The 27,432-nt window shown below is 33.6% G+C and overlaps 1 protein-coding gene across 2 annotated transcripts in view; it reads left to right on the plus strand.

Annotated features, from left to right (window-relative positions):
• The window catches only part of NIPBL (NIPBL, cohesin loading factor), a 198,265-nt gene that overhangs the window by 109,990 nt on the left and 60,843 nt on the right, over positions 1-27,432 (plus strand). For both annotated transcript variants that reach the window (XM_003792944.3, XM_023514992.1), the window contains exons 11-17: positions 13,707-13,889; positions 18,284-18,481; positions 18,734-18,805; positions 18,896-18,985; positions 20,902-21,005; positions 23,109-23,195; positions 27,117-27,348. In XM_003792944.3, the coding sequence (XP_003792992.1) occupies positions 13,707-13,889; positions 18,284-18,481; positions 18,734-18,805; positions 18,896-18,985; positions 20,902-21,005; positions 23,109-23,195; positions 27,117-27,348 (966 nt within the window). The remainder of the gene's footprint in view (positions 1-13,706; positions 13,890-18,283; positions 18,482-18,733; positions 18,806-18,895; positions 18,986-20,901; positions 21,006-23,108; positions 23,196-27,116; positions 27,349-27,432) is intronic.

The raw sequence follows: 27,432 nt of genomic DNA on the forward strand, positions 1-27,432 counted from the left end.
GACCTATTTGACCCATACCATCTAAATAGATTGAGATGCACTTTGGAAGACAACAAAGCTGAAAGTTTATATCATTCTAAGTTTTATTTCTTTGAAAGAAATTTTTTAAGAACTTATATTCAAAAATAATAATAGCCAGGTGCAGTGGCTCTCGCCTGTAATCCTAACGTGTTGGGAGACTGACACAGGTGGATTGCTTGAGCTCAGGAGTTGTAGATCAACCTGAACAAGAACGAGATCTCCATCTCTTATAAAAATAGAAAAACTAGCCAGGCATGGTAATGATGGGCACCTGTAGTCCTAGCTACTCAGGAGGCTGAAACAAAAGGATCACTTGAGCCCAAGAGTTTGAGGTTGCTGTGACCTATGATGCCACGGCACTCTACCAAGGGCAACAAAGTGAGACTCTTGTTGAAAAAAAAAATTAAAAACAAAAGTAATAATAATGAAAATTTTATAAGGAACTTTTATTCATATTTATAGATATATGAAATGTTGAATTGCATTGTCCAATATGATAGCCATTGCCTTTTTTGGCTATTTAAATGTAAGTTAAATTAAGTGAAATTTTAAAATTCATTTGACCAATACTCACATGACCATTGGCTTCCATATTCCAAAAGCAGAGAACATTTCCATCATCACAGAACATTATATAGCACTGCAGTGTTTTAGGAGATATAAAAAGTATAATGGTTATTACTTTTGTAGCTAGCTATTGTAGCTTGTCTACCATAAAAACTCTTTTAAAACAATATAAATAACTTTATTCAAGGAAGTGACTTGTCACTAAACTGTTTTTATTCTTACTTGGTCTTTGTCAATCACTTTTTCTACTGTTAGTTTAAATTCCTTTTATATTTTAAAAACAAAAAAGTTTGCTTTCTGAATCACTAATATTTGTATACTTTTAGTGAAGCTCTTAATTTTTTAATTATGACAGTCAGCCCTACAAAAATTAATTAAGACTTGAGCCTTAATTAATAAGTAGTTTTTATTTAACTTGAATGCATCTTTTCAGAATTACGTGTTAATGTGAAAGAGGTGAATAGAATGTGGAGGCTAGCACCAGAATTATTTGCTTTGAGAAATTTTCTTTAAAATGTTACAGTAAATGTTTGAGAGTACTTATATTTATAAAGTAGAGCATAGTTATACAATTGTAGAAGAGGTAGATGGAAGATGGAAAGTGGTACCCTCTTGTTTCCTTTATCTGGGCTATCTTTCTCTCTCTACCTCTCAGCTTATACTAGCCTTGCTTTCTAAGCTATGTTCTAACAGTCTTTTTACAACTGCTTAAAGAACATCAAGAAATGAATAAAGCTTCTAATTAGTAATTCCTCTTATTATTTACCTGATTTTTTATGTGTAATTTCATTGCCTATGAATGTCTTTTTAGTGATAAAGCATATTTCTCACAAGTTTCTCATATTAATGTGGATGTTTATACCTGATATGGTCATGTTAGTGTATAAATAGACTGTCTTGGTTTTTATTATAGTGATGTGTGTGAGTATGTGTACACGTGCATATTTGTATACACATCAGGTTCATTTCAGGATGCCATTAGCTATCTTTTGGCTTTATTTATGTCTTAGGACTAAATATCTTTGTAGTAATACCATTATCTTTGTGGCAGTGTTCTAAATTGTGGTTTTATTTTAGATCTTGACTACAAGTTAATAATAGCAGAGTTAGGTAATTGTGGACTTTTTTTATTACGTGTTTATGAAGCATAGTTGTGGGTTACTCTTTGTACATTACTTAGGACTCTCTTTGGATATTCACAGAAAATCACATATTTTGATGTGTTAATATTTTTCAAAGTAAAGGAATTAGCCTATATATTGCTTGGATAGTTTTGTGGTTGACTAGTAGACCAAAATTCTTGTGTACGTTTTCCTTTCTTGGAAGAGCCATAGAATTACAGTCTTTAAATATTTTATCTGATATTCATATATATTCTTTAGAGTAATTTGAAATTCCTCAAATATACTCTAAGGTGATACATTTTGAATGTATGGTGGAGGTACAGATTTGTGACTCCTAATTAGATTACTTATTTTTGTCTTTTGTATGAGCATGTTTACTGTCAAGGACATTGTTACATTTGATTTGATTTCTATGGCAGTGTCTGTATTTTTAGTACCTTATAGAATACCTCGTATATATTAAGATCATATTAAATGCTTATTGAATGAATAGAGACTGCGTTGCCACTATTTTCAGAAAAGCTTTTGTATGCAGGTTAAAATTGTATATTCATCTTTTATGTTCCCACCAATACATGTTAGCTCAAGAGCTACTTAATTTTTAAATTCTTGTTCCCTAGACTTTGTAATAACTTATTTTTATAACTTACTTCACCTTGTCACATACCTAGCCTTTGTTAGGATCGAAAGGATACCTATTCATGTTCAAGTCTGTTTAGTTTCCTTTTATTTTGATCTGTTATAAGATGAACTCAAAATCAGTCCCATTTTCATCTTGTTCTGTCAGTTTTCTAATCTTTCCATCACCTTGTTCCTTACTGGAGGGTTGTAGGTGTAGTAAGGTAGCATAGCCTTTTGTGGAACCTTTTTAAATTTTTAAAATATCTTGTGTTGAAGTATATTCAGTCACTAAATTTTAACAGTCAAATACTTTATTGTTAAAGTTTTCATCAGAATATTACTGTAATATACCCAGTGTACAATGTCACCAAATTAAAAAAATAATAAAGTTACAAGATCCTTTAAGACTGGCATAATCATAAACTAACATACTTTTTGTCTTTCATGTTATTAACAGCTTAGTATCAGTAATTACATACATTTGCAATTTGGTTTTGGGGGAGGGGGTTGTGTGTAACAACTCCAGTGCTTCTCAAAATGGGTTGGCTTCATATCCAAGGAGACCATTTTTCTTCTCCATCCTTTTACTTCTGCCCAACAGTGTATTGCTCTCCATTATTTGGATTCAATGAGTTTAAGAAACATCCCATACCACTTTTTATTTGGGATTGTCACTTTTAAACAAAAGAGTAAACAGTTTCTGAAAGTAGTCTTCACTTGATGTATTTAACAACTTTAATAGTCAATAATGATTAACCTATATTGGTTACTTGATAAACTGATGATTATAGTCATTAATGGGGGCAGTTATTTCACCTTAGTTATCTCATGCTAATTCTGATCACTGAAATACCTTAGCTGGTTGTTTTTTTACCTAGCACTGAACAATCTAGTTGGATCATGTTTATCATCCTCAGCTTCTGTCAGTTTGAGAGAAAATAACTGTTTATAAGAATAAATTTGTGGCAAAGTTGTTGAATTCCTAAGTTGGGGAATTTTCAGTGTATTTTCTTTAAAGTAGATTGTGATATTTAATAATACGTAATGATGCTGCAGTTTTTATTTTGGTTCATTTGAACAGTTTTATAAAATACTTTCCTGAAAAGCTCAAATTTTCAGTTTCTGTAAAGACTTTAGTATCAGTGATAATTTTAGGAAATGTTTAAAGAATGTTTATTACAGAAGTTGATAAAATATGACCTAGCTGTTGTTAAGAGAGTGATTTTAGAATAGTATTTTGAAAGCTCATGTTTGTGATTTCCATTTGTAGAATTTTTGTCCAAATTATGCTTAGTAGATGATATTAATGTCAAAAGAGATGCATTAAGTAGAGACTTTTTATAAAAATTAAAGTTATTGGAGCTTGCTGGATATATTCTCTCTCCTCTCCATTCCTTAGCTCAAGCCAACTCCAAGAGCTAGCTTCTATAGGGTTCTCCTATATGTAGAAATGACTGTATTACTGACAGATGAGGAGCTAGAAAATATTAATTCTGAGAGAAACTACTCCTAGGTATGAAGAAATAATCTTTACTCCAACATATTAAATTCTCTCTTGGTCTAAAAAAATTATTGAAACTGTCCCTTACAAAAGACTGTTGCAGATATTAAGATAATGAATACTTCATAATATAAATAAAAACTTAACTATGAATTCCCTTCCTTGCCATCAAAAACAAATAGCACTCTCTGGCTTCTGAAGTGCCAACTTTGAAAATTCTCTTTGAAATCCACTGTAAATTATAGAACAAAGAACCCTGGAATTAAAACCTTGAGTAAGTCTTAACCTTTTGAGTTTGGTTCATTTACTTTTAAAATGGAGAAATATATTTCCTTCCTATATTATGCAATTATAAGGACCAAAATGAGTGTTGTTATACTAAGAGCTGAAATCTGTTCAATTTGATTATATAAAAGTATGTAGTCACTCAATTTTTAATTGATTATATCTAACAAAGGAAGTAATTTTTGAAAATACTTATACTTTATATTCATATGTATTTTAAGATATTGCTACATTACTATGTATCTTATCAAAGATAAAATAATTTGACCCCTACCTCCTACTTTTCTTTATTGAATAGTAAATTGTCATTAACCTAGTAAACTTTATAGAAAGAATTTTTTATGGTTTTTCCTTATAGTAATTTGTTAACTGAACATTGATGCAGTCTTTGTAGTGTTAGTATCAGTATGAAAACTGCAATGCTTAAAACTGAATTTTTCTTAATCTTTTTTTTTGCTTGCTTTATTTATAATAGTGTTCTTTTCAGATGCTACAATCCAACTCCTTCATATTTTGTCCTCATGAAAATAAACTACTTTGTAGTAACCTAAACTGTATGGAATATAACTATATAGTGACTATAATTGTAGGATTGATGGCACTTTGTTTCATTTTGAATAAAATGTGATGTGATATGGTCCTTCTGTGAAGGACCAGATAGCAAATATTTTAGACTTTGTAGGTCAATTATCTCTAACATTGTAATGTGAAAGCAGCCATAGACAATACATAGACAAGTATGTGTGACTGTGTTCCAATAAAGTATTTATAAAAACAGGTAATAGGAAAATTTGATCTCATAGCCTGTTTTTGCTGAGCCTGATATTGATATAAAATTGGAATTTTATATGGTAAATGTAATAACTAGATTCTTTATTCTCTAGCAAGTGAGACCTAAAATTTGCATTTCTCACTGCCCTTTAAATATGTTTATGTGCACTTAAAAAGATGTAGATAATGGTTTTGAATGATTTTCTAGTTCTTCAATATTTATAACTGTAGTATAAAATTAGCCAAATTTATTTTATCAGGGTATTTAATATTCTTGAATACTTATCTTTATGTAATAGAGGATATTATATAGTAAATATGTAATAATTAAGCACATATAAACTTAAATTACCTTTAAAATATTTTAATTTGTCACATTACTAATTTTGAAATCTTTTCTATACCTGTCTTTTTACTCTGTGGGTTTACTTCTCTAATTATCAATATAGAACAACTAAGAACCTTCAGCCTGAGCAAGAGCAAGACCCCATCCCTAAAAATAGCTGGGCATTTGACAGGCACCTGTAGTTCCACTGCCCAGGAGGTTAAGGCAAGGGAATCACTTGAGCCCAAAAGTTTGAGGGTTCTGTGAGCTGTGACTCCACAGCACTCTACCGAGGGCAACAAAATGAGACTCTGTCTCAAAAAAATAAAAAAAATAACAAGAACTGCTTTTTGGATTTCAAAAAGAATTTTCATCTGTAAAAATTTCTTGGAAGACCACATATTCAAATCATTACCCTAAGCATTCAGCAAATCTTTTCAACATTCCTAAAACTGTGCTAGATGTTACAAGCACAACCACAGTTAGGATCATATGGAGCTTATTATCTCATGGAAGACATGGATAACTAAAGAGACAATGACAATTAGTATTCTTAAGGAAGAGGGTCCTGGGTGAGTGTGTTTTTAACACAAGAATAGTAGGAAAAAACAAAAACCATGGCAAATATAGGGAACTTAAATGTTTGACTAATACAGGATGGACATAAAATTCACATGCAATTTAAAACAGTTAAAAATTTAGGCTATTCCCACATTTCGGCAATTGTAAATTTGAGTTGCAATAAACAGTCTAGTGCAAGTATCCTTATGGTAAAAGGATTTTTTTTCTTCTGGGTAGATGCCCAGTAATGGGATTGCAGGATCAAATGGGAGATCTAGTTTCAGTTTTTTGAGGGTTCTTCAGACTTCCTTCCAAAAAGGTTGTATTAGTTTGCGGTCCCACCAGCAATGTAGAAGTGTTCCCTTCTCTCCACATCCACTCCAGCATCTGCAATTTAGAGATTTTTGTGATGTGGGCCATTCTTACTGGGGTTAGTTGACATCTGAGGGTGGTTTTGATTTGCATTTCTCTAACTAGGGATGATGAGCATTTTTTTCATATGTTGGTTAGCCATTTGTCTGTCTTCTGTAGGGTAGTTTCTATTCATCTCTCTTGCCCATTGATATAAGGGATTGTTGCTTATTTCACATTGATTAATTTGATTTATCTGTAGATCCTATTTATCAAGCTTTTGTCTGATTCAAAATACGCAAATATCTTTTCCCATTCTGATGATTATGTGTTTGCTTTGGTTGTTGTCTCCTTAGTTGACCCGAAGCTTTTCAGTTTAATTAAGTCCCATTCGTTTATTTTTGTTGTTGTTGCAATTACCTCAGAACCAAGGAAGTCTTCTTCATAAAGTCTTCCCCAGGCCAGTATCTTCAAGTATTAAATGACCATCAACCCAGAAATGGACTAACAAGCTGTGGTGTATGTATGCCATGAATACTATTCAACCATTAAAAAAGATGGAGACTTTACATCTTTTATATTAAACAGGATGGAAGTGGGACGTATTATTCTTAGTAAAGCATCACAAGAATGGAGAAGGAAGAATCCTATGTACAGGATTGTACATGGCGCCTGTAGCTTTGTGGTTAGGGTGCCAGCCACATACACCGGGGCTGGCAGTTTAGAACTCAGCCCAGGCATATTAAACAACAATAACAACAACAACAAAAGAAAAAAATAGGCTTTGTGGTGGGCGCCTGTAGTCCCAGCTCCTAGGAAAGCTGAGGCAAGAGAATTGCTTAAGCCCAGGAGTTTGATGTTGCTGTGAGCTGTGACACCAGGGCACTCTACCAAGGGCAACAAAGTGAGACTCTGTCTGAAAAAAAGAAAAGAAAAGAAAGAGAAAGAATCCTATGTACTCAATTCTGATGTGAGGCCAATTAATGACCTAGGAAATGGTGGGGGGTGGGGGAAGGGGAAAGCAGAAAGACAGGGAGGGGAGTAGGGTGGTCACAGTATATGACATACCTTTTGGAAACAGGACACAATTATAAGAGGGACTTTAACAAATGCAATCAATGCAGCCTGGTTCTTTGTACCCTCAATGAATCCCCAACAATAAAAAATAAATAAATAAAATAGTTTAACCTAGTGATTTGCACATGAACTTTATGTCTACCCTGTATTTTGTGTATAGTGGGCAAGAAATAAACCTAGATTGATTAAAATTAAACATTGTTTTATATCCATTGGTGCAAAAAAAGTATCAGAAAAGATATCATTCCTAGCATTGTTAGAAAATATTTTTCTAGAATGTGGTAAAATAGATGTTAGTAAAATCTCTCTACACATTCAGCCTGTTATAATACTAGTCATTTGAATATCTGACAATATAATTTAACTCTTGATAAGACTGATTAAAATACTTAAATAGTGTAAATATTAACACATGAAGTATATTGTGCTTGATTTTATATTTTCTGGTTTCTGCATAATCTTAAAATGTTAAATAGTTGATATATTGAGCTAAGTTTTTTTCCAAAATTGGGATGTGGTAAGTATGGTAATACTGCCACCTTTCAAAAATGGTTAAATTCATGGCATCTACTTATTTCTCCCCTTTACCTTTCTCATAGATATTTCAAATAGCCTTTAGAAGATTTCTCTTCTAGTATCTCTCCCTTCCGGTCCATCTGGGAATTATTGCTAGAGTAACATTTCTAAAGCACGTTCTAGTTTTATCATTCCTATTATCAAAAACACTTTGTAATATCTGAACCTTACCTACCTTTACAGTTTACCTTCTTTTTCTCCCTAATTTCCCTAAAATATAACTTGTATTTCTTAAGGGAAATGCATGGCTTAGTATAGATTATTTATCTTTCATTCAATTTGTAGCTTAAAAAATACTGGGTTGAGCCCTCACTTTGTGTTAGAATAATCTAAAACAAACCTTTCAAACTGAACTGACATTCTTATTCTGAGAGAGGTGAAACCACAGTTTAAAGGAGTTAAAAACTTTTTTTGATTGTGACCTAAAGTAAGAAAAAAAATGTATGTTATGTCCTAATACACACATACACTCACATATTAACAATACCTACTCTTTACTGTAGGCAAAACAGTGACTTTTTTATGTTCTCTTTCATTTTAAATACAACTGCTAGAAGACCCGCAAAACTGATAGCACAGCTTGCTTTTGAGTCACAACCTGCAGCTTGAAAATTACTGGCTAACATTGAAAAGAAGACTTCTCGGTTCTTAGGTTATTGTGATTCTTCCACTTTTTAGGAGCATTTCTCAGAGGCCATGTGAAAGAGAAAATAGCTGAAGATTTGACCGTTGTCACCCTTTCTCAGCCACAGATGAATGTTTGCTAGGCTTCCATTTTTTAATTTAAAAAAAATTTTTTTTGTTAAGTGTGAACAAACATTATTAAGCTTCCAGCCAGTGCCTGGGTCTCTGCATAATTACCAAAACTATTTTAGATTCTGCCAGATTATTTCATCATGCATCACTTCTAGTTATCTGTAACCATCATGTGAAATGTAAACCCCTATAATTGTTTGTTTTCTGACTGTCTTGTGATGCAGTCTACCTGATCTTCTACTCATTTAAATGAAGACCTTGCCTCCTCAGTTATAAATAGACCCTTTTCTTATTATCTTGATGACTATTAACATTTCTTAAAGCTGTGGAATTTCATTCCATTTATTTTATTCATAGGTTGAATGAGTATGAGTCATTTATACTAGAAATCTAAGATTGCTAAAATGTATCATATCTTGGAGTAAATGTATTCCATAGGTTGAATGAAATGACCTCAGGTAAGAAAAAAATGTATCTTGTGTCCTAATACATACATACAATCACATATTAACATTTGCAATATTTTGTGACTGCAAAACTTTAAGTCACCAATCTTCCACACACTTGCAATCTCTGAGAATCCCTAGTGCACAGTCTTCCTTTTTGCCCCAAGTTTTGCCATCAGGTTAGGTACCATGTAGTCCCCAGGAAAGGAATATTCAGGGTTCTGGTCTCATAGGTTAGTACCACACTTTTTCCACCCTCTTCAGGTTGCATCCTTTGTTTCTGTCTTTCAAATATTACTGTCTTTTCAGGGCTCTGTCATCAGTAGTTCATACTTTTTAAATGAAATCTCTATCAGTGGCTTCAAATAAGGTAGCTGGCTTGCATTTAGGAACTATGTGTACCAAAAAATATGTCTTTAAACAGTGTTAACTCACTTTGGGTCATAAGGAAGGAACATTAACAACTTACATTATTTGGATTTTTCTTTTTTTCTTTTTGTCTCTGTTTACTTCTAATTGAAGTTACAGATCAATTTGATAACATGCCTGTGTTATATGGGTAGGTTAGTGGAAGAATTGTCACTGAACATTTGAATTATGCTTGCCCAAGGTCTTTTTTTATTTTTATTTTTTAAGATCTTTTTAAAAATGATTTATAAAATGTATAGATTTATGTGAAGTTCTTAGTTTTATTTTTGAACATGACTGATTTCAATTGACTGAAGCTTCAATCTCAAAGGGTTTATTAATTGAGATTATTTATTTTGATTTCAGGATTGTTTCCCTGTTTTAAAAACAAAACAAAATACATTGTTATCAAATCAGTGTTTTGGGGGGACTTTTAGTGTTTTGATAACTTCTGGTTTTAATATCTGGCAAATATGCTAATATGACTGGTTTGTATTAGAAATCTAAAATTGGTAAAATATGTCATATCTAGAGTATATGTATTCCTTAGCCTTATTATTAAAGTCAGAATGTAGAGGTGAAGTGTGTGTAATGGATTGTGTGCACAAAATCTGAAAATATGGTAACAAAATTATGACTAACTGGTATTATCCATCAAGCCATTAACATAAAATGTTGTAATTCAGACATCTGATTTAAGGAATAAAGTAGTTGAAACAAAAGACATGAAATGAGAAAAATAATCATGAAACATTAGCAATCTGAAGTTTTTAAGAACAAATAACTTGGTAAACAACAGTAACCCCTAAAATCATCAATCCCTGAAGGCATTATTTTTGTATTTAATGGATTATTTCCTAATTTAGGAAAAAGAATGTGACCAGGTAGTTTATTGATAATTTTGCTCACAAAATTATTTATTCTCTTGGAACTGAGGTTATCTGGATCCTTGATTACATATTAAATATCCTGACCCTGCCAGGGGTGCAGTGGCTCACACCTGTAATCCTACCACTTTAGGAGGCTGAGGCAGGTAGATCGCCTAAGCTCAGGAGTTCGAGACCAGCCTGAGCAAGAGTGAGACCCCATTGCTTTAAAAAAAAAAAAATACCTGGTGATTGTTGCGGGTACCTAGGGTCCGAGCTACTGAGGAGGCTAAGGCAAGAGGATCACTTAAGCCCAAGAGTTTGAGGTTGTTGTGAGCTATAATGCTACAGCACCCTACCAGGGGCAACAAAGTAAGACTCTGTCTCATAAATAAATAAATAAATAAATAAATCCCAAGGGCAACAAAGACTGCCTCATAAATCAATCAATCAATCCTGAGCCTGAGTACAGAAAAATCAAATATTTGTTCTTGGTTTGTAATCAAGGGACTTAACTGATTCAATTTATAAAGTGTTTCATAAAAAGGAAGATAGGATGTGATTAATACAAAAAAAAATGCATCAACCTATGGAATAGATAATTTTGATTCCTAAAATGAAACATGGATCACTTTTAGAGGACAGTACATTGAGAGACATTTTTTAGTTGGGTCATCTTCAGAAATAAAACAGTCTTTGAGTTATACTGGTTTAACTTTCAAAGTTGTACAGAAGTTAAAATGTTGAAGAAAATACTAGAGTAGCATTCTTATCAAGGAGGGTAATAAGAGAGGGTAAACTGTGAATAAATGTTGTTATTTTCTTTATCAAATGAAAGACACAGGTTGTCCATGTGTGATTATTGTAAGGAATTCTCATAAAAAGAGAAAGAAGAGAGTAGAGTCATTGCTCTAGGGACATAACCATTGTAGAAAGAATACAAGTACCAATACATATTTAAACCCTTGACTATCTCTGTTCATTTTTGGTTGGCCATTTGTCTGTTTGTTTTTTATATTTATCCTATAATAAATTCTAGGTTATTAGTATTGAGTCAGTCTGTCTTTGTGATGTGACTGTAATTTAAACAGAATACTTAGGTAAATCTGCTTTGTAAAAAATCCTATGATGGGCTGAGGCCAGATTATTTGGGTTATCGATTTTTTTTTTTTTTTTTTTTTTGAGACAGAGTCTCAAGCTGTCACTCTCAGTAGAGTGCTATAGAGTCACAGCTCACAGTTCACAGCAACCTCAAACTCTTGGTCTTAACTGATCTCTTGCCTCAGCCTTCCAAGAAGCTGGGACTACAGGCGCCTGGCACAATGCCCAGCTATTTTTTGTTGCAGTTGTCCTTGTTTAGCTGGCCTGGGCCAGATTCAAACCAGCCAGCCTTGGTGGATGTAGCTGGTGCCGTAACCACTATGCTAGGATGCCTAGCCTATCTATCTATCTATCTATCCATATATATATATATATATATTTTTTTTTTTTTTTTTTTTCCTTATTCCGGCAGCCGAGAGCAGGCCGGCCCAACTGGCGGCCTCGCGCTCGTGCTCTAGCCAGCTCCACCGTGCCACTGGTGCTGCACTGTGTGGTCATTAGCAGTCCCGGCGAACTTGCCCCCCCGTGTCGTTCCAGGCCACCAGGAAGCGCTGCTGGTGCCACTTGGGCTCGTGGAAGAGGTCCTCGCGGACTGGCACCCAGCTCGCCAGACTGTCGGGCTGCTCAGTTCCATGGCCGCCGGAGCTCAGTTCAGCAGCCCCAGGGCTCAGCACGCGCGGGCCCGGCCTCCTTGTGCCTCAACCCCTGGACCACCCCCCATCCATGTTTTTAAACACCAAAAATTGTAATCTTTCAAGTGCTACCAAAAAACCCTCTTATTTTTAAAAAATTGAATGTCTTTATTTGCCCACGAAATATAGCAATACAGGATATACATTTATAAATGAACACATAAAATTTTGAACCATAGACTTAGGCAATCATAAAGCATTTATTGACCATCTGTATAAACATACTTAATATTATCATGTGGAAAGGGGAGATGTATACTAGAAAACATGATCCTCCATCAAAAAGCACATATGTAGTTAGAAGTATTCAAAGCATTAAAGACTTTTAAATGAAATGCAGAAGGTTCACCTTAAAAGTAGAAGGTTGAAAGTTAACTGAATTAACTCCTTCATGATTTGAATAAAATCTTCAGCAGAACAAAAGAGAATTATTCTTATATTAAGATTAATACTTTGTAGTTTGTATCTCATTTAATTGTATATTCTTGAATTTTTGAAATATGTTTTAATTGATACCTATTTCTTATCATGATTTTTTATTCTTTACATAAGTACTATTATCATTTGAATGTTATAAAGCATAGCGTTAATGTTGATTATAAGTTACTAATATTACTTGCTATAAACCAGTAAGGTACTTTTTAATTCCAATTCATAAAATTTATCAGGTAAGACATCATTTTTATTTCCACCTAAAGATTTACATTGGTAAGTAAAGTAAGTTAAAATTGTCATCTTTCATAGTCAACAAGGATAAATTATCCTGAACAAGTAGCTTTTGCTACTTCTACTTTACTTTTAAACTGTCAAGAAGGCAATAATTTATTTCTTCATAGAAGCTACATATATATTTGCACATTTGTGTGTAGGATTAGGTAGTGTGATGTTAATGGCTCTTATTGTAATATGATGATATATTTTTATCCTTTTGTTATTCTTCCATGAGAAGATATGAACCTTTTTCATAACAGAGTTGAATTTACTAGGTGCAGTTATAGACATTTGTATTTTAAAATATTTGTGTCTATTGATCCTACCTTATAAGTTTCTGTTGTCTTTAGTTAATTGTGCACATTTATTTGTTTGTTTGAAAAAATGCTCCATGCTAAAGACAGTGCCATGCTTCTCCTGTAGACAGTGATGATAGGTAAAAGCATATGTAAAGCTCACACACAATTGCCAAGATTATAGAAAAAGAGGAGGAGGGGTGGTAAGTGCCTTCCAGCTCTACTCATTTATACTGAAACATCAGTTTCAAACTATACCCTGTACAAAACAGATTTGGGTACTACCACAAATGTGAGTTGTACCTCTAACCACAAATCCATGTCTAATGTCAGTAGTCTAGTTTCAGAAAGTTGTTGGTCAGTGCAGACCAATAAAGGCATTGTGTCAAAAATTGATGTTATAACTTCCCTTCCTTGTTATGGTAATAAGTGTTATATTTTTAAGTTGTTAAATAACTATGTATACACATTTAGACACACAAATTATATCATCAGTTTAGGGTTGAGTATTCCACTTGTAAACATAAGAGTGTTTTATTAAAAATGTGACTTAAGAAAATATATATGCCATTATCTTGTTTTGGCTGTGTTGATTAAGATTTTCCTTTTATCTTCAGATTTAAGTTTTTCTTTTTACCTTTCATTAATAGGTAGTATAGATCAATCAGTGTTAAAAGAATTACCCCCTGAACTCCTGGCAGAAATTGAATCTACCATGCCACTTTGTGAACGTGTGAAAATGAACAAACGCAAGCGTAGCACAGTTAATGAAAAGCCAAAATATGCTGAAATCAGTTCAGATGAAGATAATGATAGTGATGAAACATTTGAATGTAAGTATCATATAACTTCATTATTTTAGAATTTAAAAGCAGATTTATGTGTTTATCTCATTTGTAATTTGGGGGATTAGCAAGAGCACAGTGACCATAATTCTTAATATATAGTATAGCAAGGTTTTTCTTTGTACTTTAATATGTATGAAAGATGAGATCAGTTGGCACCAAGAAAAATTTTAAATAAGCTATATAATTAGTGCTTAAAAACACAAGTGTGTTTCTGTATGCATCTGGCAAACACTATATGCTAGGCACTAAGAAAAAAATTCAAATAAGATGTGGCCCCTGTTTTCAAGAGTCTTCAGTTTAATGGGGGAAATATGTATATAAATAGTTGTACAGTGAGAAAAGTACAGTCATAACAGTAAATCTAGGGTGCTGTGGGAACACATTGGATTGGCATCAAAATCAGAGTGGGGGTTCAGGGAATGCTTACTGGAAGAGGTGACACTTGAGTTGAGTCTTGAAGGACACGTAGGAGATAGCCAGATGAAGAAATATTTAAAACCATACTATCACTAAATTATGAATGGATTAGCCACATTGCAGATTATCTGTGTGGTTTGGACCTGGCTTCTCCTTTTGCCCAGCTGTGTCCTGGAATTCCTCCCTTGTTTCACTGTTTTCCAGAGCTGGCTTCTTCACTACACAGCTACCTCTCTACAACACTGTGATCACCTGTCTTTGCACTAGACTTGCTATACCTCGCCTGTCTTCCTACTGGTCCACTGAAAAAGTTCTTCTCTTTTATCCCTATCTTCCTTCTTCTGGAGCAAGAGAATTGAGCCTAGCCAAGAGGGGTCAGCAACCTTGTTTGACTTAAACGGCATTCAGTGGAAACAGACTATGGGAGATCTTCACTTGTGTGCCAACTGACTTAGACATAATGACCAAAAGAAGTGGGAAGACCACCAGTGTGTTCTACCTTTTCTACCTAGTGTCCATAGATTGAGGTGTGACAAGCAAGGGCAGGAAGGACAGATGCATGCTGACATTTTTAAATGTATATTGCTGATGGAAGCCCTTCACCTCCTCCAAAGTTTTTAATCAATGTTCATTTACTCTGATCATTTTAAAATTGTGAGCTCTTGAACTATGAGCAGTAGATTATGAATATTGAACAAATCTGAACAAAGTTATAAAACTGAAATAAAATATACAGTAAAGTTAATTGACATTTAATTATATGTATAATTGTTATAATTTGTATTATGAGATGTATTTACATGTAGCATATTAAAATGGCTAAAGTTAATTTTTTTATTATAATCAAACATTTTGTTCATATGGGAACATGGTTAGCTCTGGAAAGCAAGAGGAGAAAGGAAATATGGTAACCCAGAAACTTATTTTCCCTCTCTCCCTCTAATATCACCCGCTTTTAGAATAGCTGATAAGGAAGAATCCCACAATTGCAGTTTGATTGCAAATAACACTTCAAATCTAGTTGATTGATAGTGGCTGCATGCATTGCTAAGTTGATGAAACTTCTCAAGTTACCTGATGGTTAAGTGAAAAGAATTACATAATCAGAATTGTCCACCAAGTGTAAAATAGTGGAGAGTAATTTTTCATCAGTGCAGCCACCATTTTTTAGCTTGCTTTCTGTTAATGAGAGATGATGTCTCATCTTACGGGAGCATGTAGTATCATCTTAAAGTCAAGGATCCCGTAATATCTATACCCAAGTATATTGAAAACCACTGATGTTACTCAGAGTACCTGAGCTTCAAATAGGGGCTCCTGGGGGAAAGAAAAGTTTCTTTAGGTTTTTAAAGACATACCAGAGTAGCTAACTATTTTTCTGAGTTTATTTCTTTTCTTTTCTTTTCCTTTTCTTTTCTATTTGTAAACCACCCTAGGCACATTACTAGGTTTATTTCTTTACAAATAGCTATAGAAAAGTAAATACTGGGGCCATTGATTAAGTGGTGAAAGAAGTCCAATTGGTAGTTGATCAACAACCAAATTGACATACCACAACAAAAGCAATGTGGAAAAAACATACCATCATGCAAAATGCAAAAGTATTACAAGAACATGAGTTGCAAGCATGATTCTTTGAGATAGACTTATTGAAACTTAATGTTTTACTGCAGTTTAATCAAATTGGTTTCCTAAAATCTATACCAAGGAAATAGTTTTGTTGAAGGATGGGAGAAAGGATTCAAGTATAACTTTGAAAGTTGGACCACCCAGATTTGGATGTCCATAGCACAAATATAAGGTCCCTAGGTACCTAGGGAAGATGAAGAGAGGGATATATAAGAAGCTAACAAGAGATATAGGTGAAATTTGGAAAGGGAGAGTAAAGAACACCCACTTAAATTTTATATAATTCTCCATTTAGTCTCTTCTCCTACCCTGCTTCCTAGGTAATAAGGGAAATGGAGAAAGAACAAGTTAGCCATAGTAAGTTGGGATTCAAATAACCGCTTTGCCAATATACACAGTGTGTCATAGAGGTTGGGTTGGTTTTTTTTTTTTAATTTGCCACCCCATTGTTTACAAATTGCCTGAAGTTTGGTAAATGTGAAATAAAAATCTCTAAGGCTTATGGACAGTTACCATCAATACAGCATATTCTGTGTAATTGTAAACAATTATAAGATTTTTTCAAGCATTATCTACTGTAGATCAAATGCTTGTAATGGATTTCTTAGGGAATTAATTAAAAATGCAAAAAAAAGTCACATTTGAGGTTGTAGAATACCACTTTGTGAACTAGTTTGCTCATTAGTTGTCATCCCTAATATTTGGTAGGCATATCAGTACTTGTAGAAAAAAAATATTTAGTATATAAAAATGACATGTTTCTCTATCACTTACACAAACACACACTCTCTCTACTTATGTTAGTACATGAGATGAGCCTAATGTTTCGAGCATACCCAAATCATAAAAAATATGCTTCTCATATTCCTCATAAGCAAATTTGTGCCTAATTGTGAAGAAAATCATTGAATATTTAAATATATCCATTTATATTTGTCCTTTGTATGAAATATCTTGTTGTGCCAAGCCTGTGACCATAAAGAAGAGGAAACAAAATGACCTTTTCCTGTCATGTTGTGTACTGATTAGATAGAAAGGTTGAGAACTAGTATCTAAGTAGATTTTTTAAAAGTAATAGATAGGGCAGTACGTACGGGTATGCTTAGCCAGGGTGTCAACATTTATTAACCAGACAAGGACAGTGTACAGATAGAGTCTATGGGCCAGAGATTGGCAAATTTAAATCTCACCCAAGTAGAGGATGTAAGCAAGACATTTGTCTTAAGTATTTATGTGTATTTCATGGTTAGGGATTCAGAAAAGAAGCTAGTCACTAGGAGGCCAGAGAGTCAAACATTAGAGTGGAAAATTTATCTTTGTCAGGAACAAATGTTCACTACAGCAACCAGTGTATGATTTTAAGGTAGTATACATCAGTTTTCTACCCTGGTTTTAACTTGATGGTGCCTACACCCTAGAGCAGGTATGGTAAATATTTGTCACTTTCACTACCTTCCAGGTTTCACTGCAGACATTTTCAAACCAGTCTTTTCTTGCTGAACTATGATGCTTTCTTGGGGCTTAGAATTATTTTCAACAATGCTCTAGGCAGCTTTACCAGTTGATCATAGTTGATGTGTCAGATGAAATCTGTTTGCCAGGTCTGCCTAAAGGCTCCTGTCAGTACTGGTGATTTTAGCAGAAGGCTTAGACCTCTGAAAGGATGGGGAAAAGATTGAAGGTAACATATAAACATGCTTATGTAGCATGCATTAAGTTTAGAAGCTTTCCTTCTTGAGTTTAAGCAAGTCTGTTGTTACAGAACTGAATTCAATATATGAGTACAATTATACAGGTTTATTCTGTCTCTGTAGGCTTGTGATGTTAGATCATCAGGGTTTATGGTGTTTATTGCTTATTATGGAGTTTAACTTAGCTATTAATTGATGGTATACATGGTTACCCATATTCTGTAACATTTTCTCAAAAGGTGACTTTTCCTCCAAACCCTGCTACCCATTAATACTCTAAATGCTCTAAAGTGGTTCTGTTGTTCTTCAAATCCTAAATAAAGTTTGTTTTACAGCCTTAATTAATCTTGAGATTTAGATATAACATTTACTGAGTTACTGAATACCTTTCTTTGAAATGAGCACCATAGTTTAATTCCAAGAACCATCCTATCTGTATCTATTGGCAAACAAGTTCATGTAAAAATCTCTAAGTCTAGTTTCTATACCATAATTTAAACTTATGGACAAATAAAATTACTCGTTATTTCCTAGACCCACATGAATAAAGATATTTTTCCCCATGTGGATCATTTGTAAAGTACATTTGAATAGTCTTTTTTTAAATGAGGTAAATTATTTGTCATGGGGATTTGCTTCTAGCCTCTAGGAAACGACATAAAAAAGATGATGATAAAGCTTGGGAATATGAAGAGCGTGACAGAAGAAGCTCTGGGGATCATAGGAGAAGTGGCCACTCTCATGAAGGAAGAAGGAGTTCAGGTGGTGGTCGTTATCGAAACCGAAGCCCATCAGATTCTGACATGGAAGATTATTCTCCTCCTCCCAGCCTTAGTGAGGGTAATTTATCAGTGTCAACGGATTTCTTACATAAACCGATTTAAATTTGGGGCTTAAAGTTTGAAAAATATTTTATATCTTTCCATGAGTTAATTAAGAACTAATTTTTAATCAACAAAAGCATATATTTAGTTTGGATTTGCACTAGTTATTGTTTAAGTAATTAATGTTCAGGAAGAAATGAGAAAATGGCAATATTTTAATATTTAACATGCATTCCTGCATATCAGTATTTCTTTTTGTTCATTTTAGTTGCTAGAAAAATGAAGAAAAAAGAAAAACAGAAGAAAAGGAAAGCATATGAACCAAAGCTAACACCTGAGGGTAACATTTTAGTTTATTTAATTTGTCTTAATCTCCAGCTTCACTTATCTACTTGGAATGTAAACATGATGAATTCTTTTTCTCTCACAGAAATGATGGACTCTTCAACTTTTAAGAGATTCACAGCCTCAATTGAGAATATTTTGGATAATTTAGAAGATATGGATTTTACTGCATTTGGTAAAATCAATTTTGTTTATCCCTACTTGTATGATTCTAGTTTTCTGCTAGTTATACTAGAGCAGTGTTGTTCAACCTTTTTTTATCTCAGCATACTTGAACTGATTAAACTTCCACAGCACACTTACATTATGTTGATCCAAAATAAGAGTTAAAGTAAGAATATACTTAGTGTGCTTTGAACTTCTTTCAAAACTAATTTAATTAATGATGTTTAAAAATTTTCTTGCCATGCTTAAGATCCTCTCTTAGCACACTGGTTGAAAATCACTGCTCTAGAGGCTACAAGACATGATTTGTGCTATCAAGAAATTTGAAGTCTAGTTTTGGAGTCAAATCTAAACCATGTTATCAAGAGACTAAAACTTTAGTGCTACAGTTAAGTACTAAATTAGTCAAGTGTTGATAGTATCTTAAGAATCCTTAGTACAGCTACCACAGTAGATTAGATTAATTAAGGAAATCTTTAAGCAGGTAAGGCTTGAGGTAATGAAGGTACTATTAGAAGCAAAGATATAGAAATAGGAATCTATTCATCTGTTCATTTTTCTGATGGCTAATGTTTATTGAGTAATATGTTAAGTACTAGATATAAACAAAAATAAGAGAGACTCTAGTGCCTGGCTTTAGGGATACAGTCTCTAATATGGCGAATAAAATCATATGTTAGAATACAGAAGGATTAATGTCATATTCATATATTACTTTTACAGTAATGCAGTAGAATCTACATAGTTGACCACCTCATTAAGTTGACCTAATTTTCATAGACCAGATATGTACCACATGTATGTGTCAGTACAGGCCTAGTAGGCCTGCTTTCCTATGTTGATGACATCTGTACGTTGACCAGTTTTTTACAGTCCTGCGTGGTCAACTTATAGACGTTCTACTACATATAAACATTATATCTATTAATATAAAAAAATGTTTATGAAAACACTACTTATAATCTATAGAGCTACTCCCATCAATTGTATGCCACCTTCAGCTGGTAAGATCACTAATGCCTAATTTATATGAAAGTTGTCTTATCCATTAATACATTAATTCTGATATAATTCCATATATTTGGGAATGACTTTAAGTGTATATCGCACTTCATTTTGAAGGTATTTGTTCTGTAAGGATTGCTTGCCTATTCTGTATCATTGTGTTTCCTGATTATTTAGAGTTAATCAGTTTTATCTTTTTTAAAATTTTCATATTCTGTGCTGAGAAGGTGTCTTCTGTATCATTTAGGGTCCTAAAAGGAAAACAGATGGCACTATCAAATTAGGATAATTTGAAGGGGAGTTATTTATAAAAAGAATAATTACCATGATGGGGCAAAATAGTACCAGAACTCAGAGTTAATAGCCATGAAACTCTTAACCACTCTTAACCCTGTACCCAAAAGAATAAGGATAAAAAGAAATCACCAGAACTTACTCAGTAAGATAAACTGTTGTAGAACAACTTTGAAAGAAGCAGTATCTTTTGGTCAGTGGACAGATCCAGCCTGGATCTGATCCAGATCCTTCTTCAATCAGGGATATAAAATCCCTGACTTTACTCTCCTCCTCTTTGGTTTTTTGACAGGGTTACCCTGTTACTGGGTAAACCCAGACAGAAGACAGAGGGCATTGGGCGACTATTAATGTAGTCCATATATGTCAGCCTCCTGAGGCAGAAAGCATGGTTGAGAAGAGCCAGTAGTATATCAAAAGTAGTAAAGACAAGTTAGTCAGAAATCTATTATAATTTTAATTCCTGTCCTCTTTTTTTCAAGGTTTTCTTTAGGTTTATGGAGACTCACTAAGTTGTTAACTTCCTTCATTTTTCTGTTTTTGTGTCCAACAATTTTATTTAAAGATTAAGCTTGCCACACTGAGCTATTTCATAAATCTAAACTACATATTTGTTTGGTTTTTCAGGTGATGATGATGAAATTCCTCAGGAACTACTCTTAGGAAAACATCAGCTTAATGAACTTGGCAGTGAATCTGCTAAAATTAAAGCAATGGGTATAATGGATAAGGTATCAATAAAGTAAAATTTATAAATTTACTTAATAGCTAACATTTGAAATTAGTTTAAGATTTTCAGGGTAAATTAAGAAGTAAATAATAATAAATAATTTATGATTTCCTTCAGAGATCGTAAATGAATTATTTCTTCTTTAAAAAAAAATCCTTGAATAAAAGGAATATTGCTATGTTGAAAGAGGCATGAGCCTTGATTTTTTTCAGTTTTTTCATATTCTCAAATATTTAGATCATTTAAATGCAGAAATACATTAAAGTTGTTTTTCATGAGCTCCCTTTTACTGAGAAGTAGAATATTTTTCATTAATAACTCAAAACCATAGTGGCAGCATCAAAAGGTAACATCTCATAATGTATATCACCTACCACCCAACTCTTAAACTTCTGCATGATTGCTTTGCAGATGGAATTTCAGGACAATTCCCTTCTCCTCTTCTAACTAGAGTCCCTCTTGTATAGAATCATCTACTTAACAGTCTTAAGTTTCCCAGTCTGTAATGTAGAAATAATGACTTTTTTCTTCAAGAATAATATAAGAAGTATCAAAAGATTATACAGGTTGGCCACAAAGTTAGTTGCACACTATTTTAAATTGCACACAAACTTTAAAGCTACCCTGTACATAATCTGTGGAATTAATTCTAAATAATTTAAGCCTATTTATTTAGGTTTTTCAATTTTACAATTTTAAAGTAATCTAAAAAATATTTTGGTGTTTTTATAAACTTAAAATATAATCAGTTATTCATTTTTTCATTTGTTTAAATGTTATCTATATTCTGAGTTATGAATATGCCATGAATTTGATTTTTAAAAACAGACATTTCTCATAGTAAATCAAGAATTAATGTGCTATTAATTTGCATTTATTGATATCACTGTGTGCAACTAGGAATATATTGATTTATGTATAGGAACAGGTCAGCAGTCTGGAGGTACCCAGTGCCATTCTTAGGTATTTGTAAGTTCCATAATTACATGTAGGTAATATTTCTAACTATTTAAAAAGACGAATTTACTGAGTATTTTCAAAGTATGGGAGTGGTATCAAAAGTCTAAGTAGTTTTAATCTGCTATGAAATGTTTGATATTTGGAGGAACTTGCCTTTATGCTCCAGCCTTATTGAAATTGGACTTTAATGTCAGTTACTCTTTTTTTTTTTTTTTTGAGAGTCTCATTGTGTCACTCTCCTTAGGGTGCAGTGACGTCACAGCTCACAACAACCTCAAACTCTTGGGCTTAAGCAATTCTCTTGCCTCAGCCTCCCAAGTAGCTTGGACCACAGGCACCTGCCACAATGCCAGCTTTTTTTTGTTTGCAGTTGTCATTATTGTTTAGCTTGTCCAGGTCAGATTTAAACCTACCAGCCTTGGTGTATGTGGCTAGCGCCATAACCACTGTGCAACAGTTGTACTACAGGCGCCATCATTTACTCTTTTGATCTCCCATTTACCTCTTCTGACTGATTTGGTTGAGTGTTCTAACTGTATGCCAGGACTGTTAAAAGAATTGTTGAATCAAGAGAACATTTGGCTTCTGACAGAGCCTTCAAATGCACTAATAAATTTTTAAGACATGAAATAGGGACCTTTTAAAAAGTAATAACACATTTCTACTAAATAAAAAATGTTATCTCACATGCATAACTTTTATCATTCACAATTTCATGCCTATCATTCAAAATGCTATCTCGGATGTTAAGGAATTGCTAAATAACAAAGTAGTGTGAGAGCCATGTGATAATTAAATCAACAGATGAAGTCCTTCCTATGTATGTTCATATGCCTATTCAGTGTGACTGCCACAAGAGCAGAGAATCAGAATAAACTCAGTCTTATTTGATACATGGTAAGAGTAGAGCTAGTAACATGCACATGTGCCCATTTTGTGTTTGCTTATTTGTCTTTCAGAAACAAGTGATTAATTCTTAACATAATTTAAATTTGAGTAGAGGTTGTAAGTGGGAAAGTTTTCTCTTTCAGAGGGTAATGTTATCTTTTTCATAGTTCATATGGAATAATTGTGCAAAATGTTTCTTTGAATAATTTATAACTTTTACCAATGATTAATAGAAAAACTTATGTTGCCATTTTAGCTTTCAACTGACAAAACTGTGAAAGTCCTAAATATCTTGGAAAAGAATATTCAGGATGGGTCAAAGCTATCTACTTTGTTAAATCATGTAAGTTTAAGATCCATATTGTTAATATTATTAAGCTGTACAGTAGTCTTCCCTTATCCAAGGTTTCATTTTCTGTGGTTTCAGTTACCTGAAGCAACCACAATCTAAAAACAGATTGTAAAAATATAACACTATAAGAAATTTTGAGTGAGAAAGACCACATTCACCGTTTTTTACAGTATATTGTTATAATTGTTCTATTTTATTATTTGTTATTATTGATCTCTTTCTGTGCCTAATTACATTAAACTTTGTCTTAGGGGTACGTATGCATAAGAGAAAGTATAGTACACATAGGATTCTGTACTGGCCAGGGTCAGGCAGCCATTGGAAGTCTTGCAGTGTCTGTGGATAAGTAGGGACTACTGTGAGTTTTTTCATAAGCAGTTTTGATTTATAGGGGAAGTTTAACATTTCATTAATTTGAACTTGTTACCACAAATTACTGATTACATTCATAAGCATTGCTAATAGAATTTTACTTTTGGTAATTCAAAATTAATCTTACACATTGTTAATCCACATCTTTACTATTTATAGTAAGAATAATAAAGATAGATATAAATTTATTCAGTTTAAAGGACTATTCTTTAATCGTAGTTTATGCTTTTCCTTGTGTAAGTATATGAATGTTTTTTACAGTTTTTTTTTTCTTTTATGATAATAGGTAGTAATTCTTTTCGTTGACATTCCCTGGAGAAAGAGTTAGAAACCTTATTATGACTTCTTAATATATACTAGTCCTTAATTAGTGTATATTAATCCTTACAAACTATTTTTATTCCTACCTCATAGGGTTGTTGATTAAATGAGTGAACATTGCAACTTCTCAATAATATTAACTGCAACTGTTACTACATTTTAATATGTTAATATCAAAAGTAGTAACAACATGGTTGTAATCGTTTATGAATTGACTGAAGTAAATTTTCTAGGATCAGCCTTCAAAACATTGTAGCTGACTTTATAAATTACACATACATTCAGTTGATCTAGACATCTCTAACAATTAATCTAAACATTAATGCTTATATGCATTTAATATGAAATAAGAATTTGGGCTTTTGAGTTAATGAATTTCCTTTATTTTTAAAAACTTGATTATAGTGTAGAAAATTTCCCAAACACAAATTTATATTCTTATCCATGAATAACCACTTTCAATACTTTTTTTTTTTTTTGCAGTTTTTGGCTGGGGCTGGGTTTGAACCCGCCACCTCTGGCATATGGGGCCAGTGCCCTACTCCTTTGAGCCACAGGCGCTGCCCTCAATACTTTTGATAATATACTTCCATTCTCGTATGTACAAACATACATACATATTATATATCTATTTAAAATGTGCACTGCAGTTTATGTCACAAAGGAAATGATCTTGGTGTTTGCAAAAGCTACAGGTTTAATGAGTGATCTCATAGAATCAGATATGTAGAAAAGTAATCTTGAATGGTAGTTCTCCATATTTTTTAATGCCCTCTCTTTTAACTACTTGTTGAATAACAGAAACAAAGAGCTTAGTGTAACCTAACGTATCAGTCTACTCCATCATCAGTCACAAGTTATTTAAACACTTTGGCAAGAAATTGTGGTACACATCATCAAGAATTTGGAGTTCTGGAGAGCTGGAGTTCTTTTTTTTGAGACAGAGTCTCATTCTACCCCTTGGTATTGTACAGTGGCATCATAGCTCACAGCAACTTCAAACTCTTTGACTCAACTGATTCTCTTGCCTCAGCCTCAGCCTCCGCCTCCCAAGTAGCTGTGACTACACGTATTCACCACAACGCCTGCCTGTTTTTAGAGAGAGTCTGGCTCTGGCTCTGGCTCTGGCTCTGGCTCAGGATGGTCTCAAACCTGTGAGCTTAAGCATCCACCCACCTCAGCCTCTCAGAGTGCTAGGATTACAAGCATGAGCCACCACACCCAGCCTAAGAGCTAGAGTTCTTAGTGAAATTATTTTTATTCCTAAAATCCTTAGCACCATATAATGTGTTATAAATAGCCTTAACATGTGGCATGAATCATGAACCTCCTTAACTGACTCTTCCAAACAGCAATTTAATACTGGAGATAAGCTACTTTATCTTTTTTTTAATTTTTAGATATGCATATAGCATAAGCAATAAAATAAAACTTAGTATATACCTGTCTCTGCTGTACATATATTGGGTTTTTTGTTTGTTTTTCCCAGTGAATAAATTTTGAGTATCATGTATATGGAAATATTCCTTAAATATAAGGTTTATATTTCATAACTAAGGATGTGATAAAGAGATTTTCATTTTAACAATAAATTTAAAAGTTCTTCCTCCCAGTTGTAATGTCAAATTGCTTATGTGCAAATTAAAATGAGGCCTTCTGTCAGTTATTTACTTATTTTCTTTTTATTGTTTGAGATTCATTGACGGTACAAAGAATTAGGTCATACTGATTGTTTTTGTTAGGTAAAGTCCCTCTTACAATTGTATAAAATTATTCATTTTTAAAAAATAAACTAGGCACGTGGCTCAAGCCTATAATCCAAATAATTTGGGTGGCCAAGGTAGGAGGATTGCTTGAGGATTAGAAGTTCAAGACCAGCCTAAGCAATATACTGAGACCCTATTTCTACAAAAAGTAGGAAAATTAGGCTTGGCGCCTATAGCTCAACCGGCTAAGGCGCCAGCCATGTACACCTAAGGTGGCAGGTTCGAATCCCCAGCCCGGACCCGCCAAACAACAATGATGGCTGCAACCAAAAAATAGCCGGGCGTTGTGGCGAGCGCCTGTGGTCCCAGCTACTTGGGAGGCGGAGGCAGGAGACTCGCTTGAGCCCAGGAGTTGGAGGTTGCTGTGAGCTGTAAAGCCACGGCACTCTACCCAGGGGGACAGCTTGAGGCTCTGTCTCAAAAAAAAAAAAAAAGTAGGAAAATTAGCTGTGCATGGTGGCATGCATTTGTAATCCCAGCTGCTTGGGAGGCTGAGGGAGATGATCACTTGAGCCAGGAGTTTGAGGTTGTAGTAAGCTAAGCTATGCCTTCATGCTCAGGTAGGAAAGTCAGACCCTGTCTCAAAAAACATAAAAGATAAAAATATCACTACTTTTTTTTTTATCATTACTTTTTAATCTGAGTTTCAGAATGCAGTGTGACTGAATGATTAGGAATGATTGAATGCGTAACATTTTACTACTGCTAAATAAGGCTCTACTTGTTAATTTTTAATAATTTATTTTCACAAAGCAAAATTACAAACAGAATTTATAAAATTTGCTTTGTTTTGTTTTATTTTCTTTTGAGACAGAGTATCACTTTGTTGCCCTGGGTAGAGTGCCGTGGCATCATAGCTCATGGCAAACTCAAACTCTTGGGTTCAAGTAATTCTCTTCCCTCAGCCTCCAGAGTAGCGGGGACTACAGGCAACCTCTACAATGCCCGGCTATATTTTTAGATATGGTGTCTCACTCTTGTTCAGACTCTACTGAACTCCTGAGCTCAAGCATCTGTCTTGGCCTCCCAGAGTGCTAGGATTACAGGTGTGAGCCACCATACCCAGCTAAAGTTTTTTCCTTAACTATCATAATGTTTCTATCCAAAACATGAAATTAATTTAAAGACATTTATAGTCTTAAGCTAAAATTTTAGATTTGGATAAGTACACAAAAAATAACAGTAACCGTAACTGTTGATTGCCAGTAACCGTCGGTAGATTGCCATCTAGTGGTAAAATGAGGAGATAGCATATATCATTGTTGAAAACATTGAAACAAAAATCTTACATAAATACCTGTATTTCTACTTTATTCCAGATATTCTTTAAAGAATGTACACATTTAAAACCTATTTTCCACCAGTAAAAGTCAACTATACCATAATTTTTATCCATATTTTAAACCTATAAATGTGTTTATTTCCATGTCATTAACAAAGTGCTGTTTTATAGAATAATGATACTGAAGAAGAAGAACGGTTATGGAGAGACCTTATTATGGAGAGAGTTACAAAATCAGCAGATGCCTGTCTTACAACTATCAACATTATGACATCCCCTAATATGCCAAAAGCTGTATACATTGAGGATGTAATTGAAAGAGTGATACAGTACACTAAATTTCATTTGCAGAATACCCTTTATCCTCAGTATGATCCTGTTTACAGATTAGATCCTCATGGAGGTTAGTTTGCCCTTATGTATTTATAGTTTTTTAGTATAATGTCAAAATTACCTTCTGTAATTTTTTTCTGGGTTACCTGTGTCA

The sequence above is a fragment of the Otolemur garnettii genome, unplaced genomic scaffold (genome assembly GCF_000181295.1).
Source record: "Otolemur garnettii isolate 467f Iridium unplaced genomic scaffold, OtoGar3 scaffold00063, whole genome shotgun sequence".
Taxonomy (NCBI): Eukaryota; Metazoa; Chordata; class Mammalia; order Primates; family Galagidae; genus Otolemur; species Otolemur garnettii.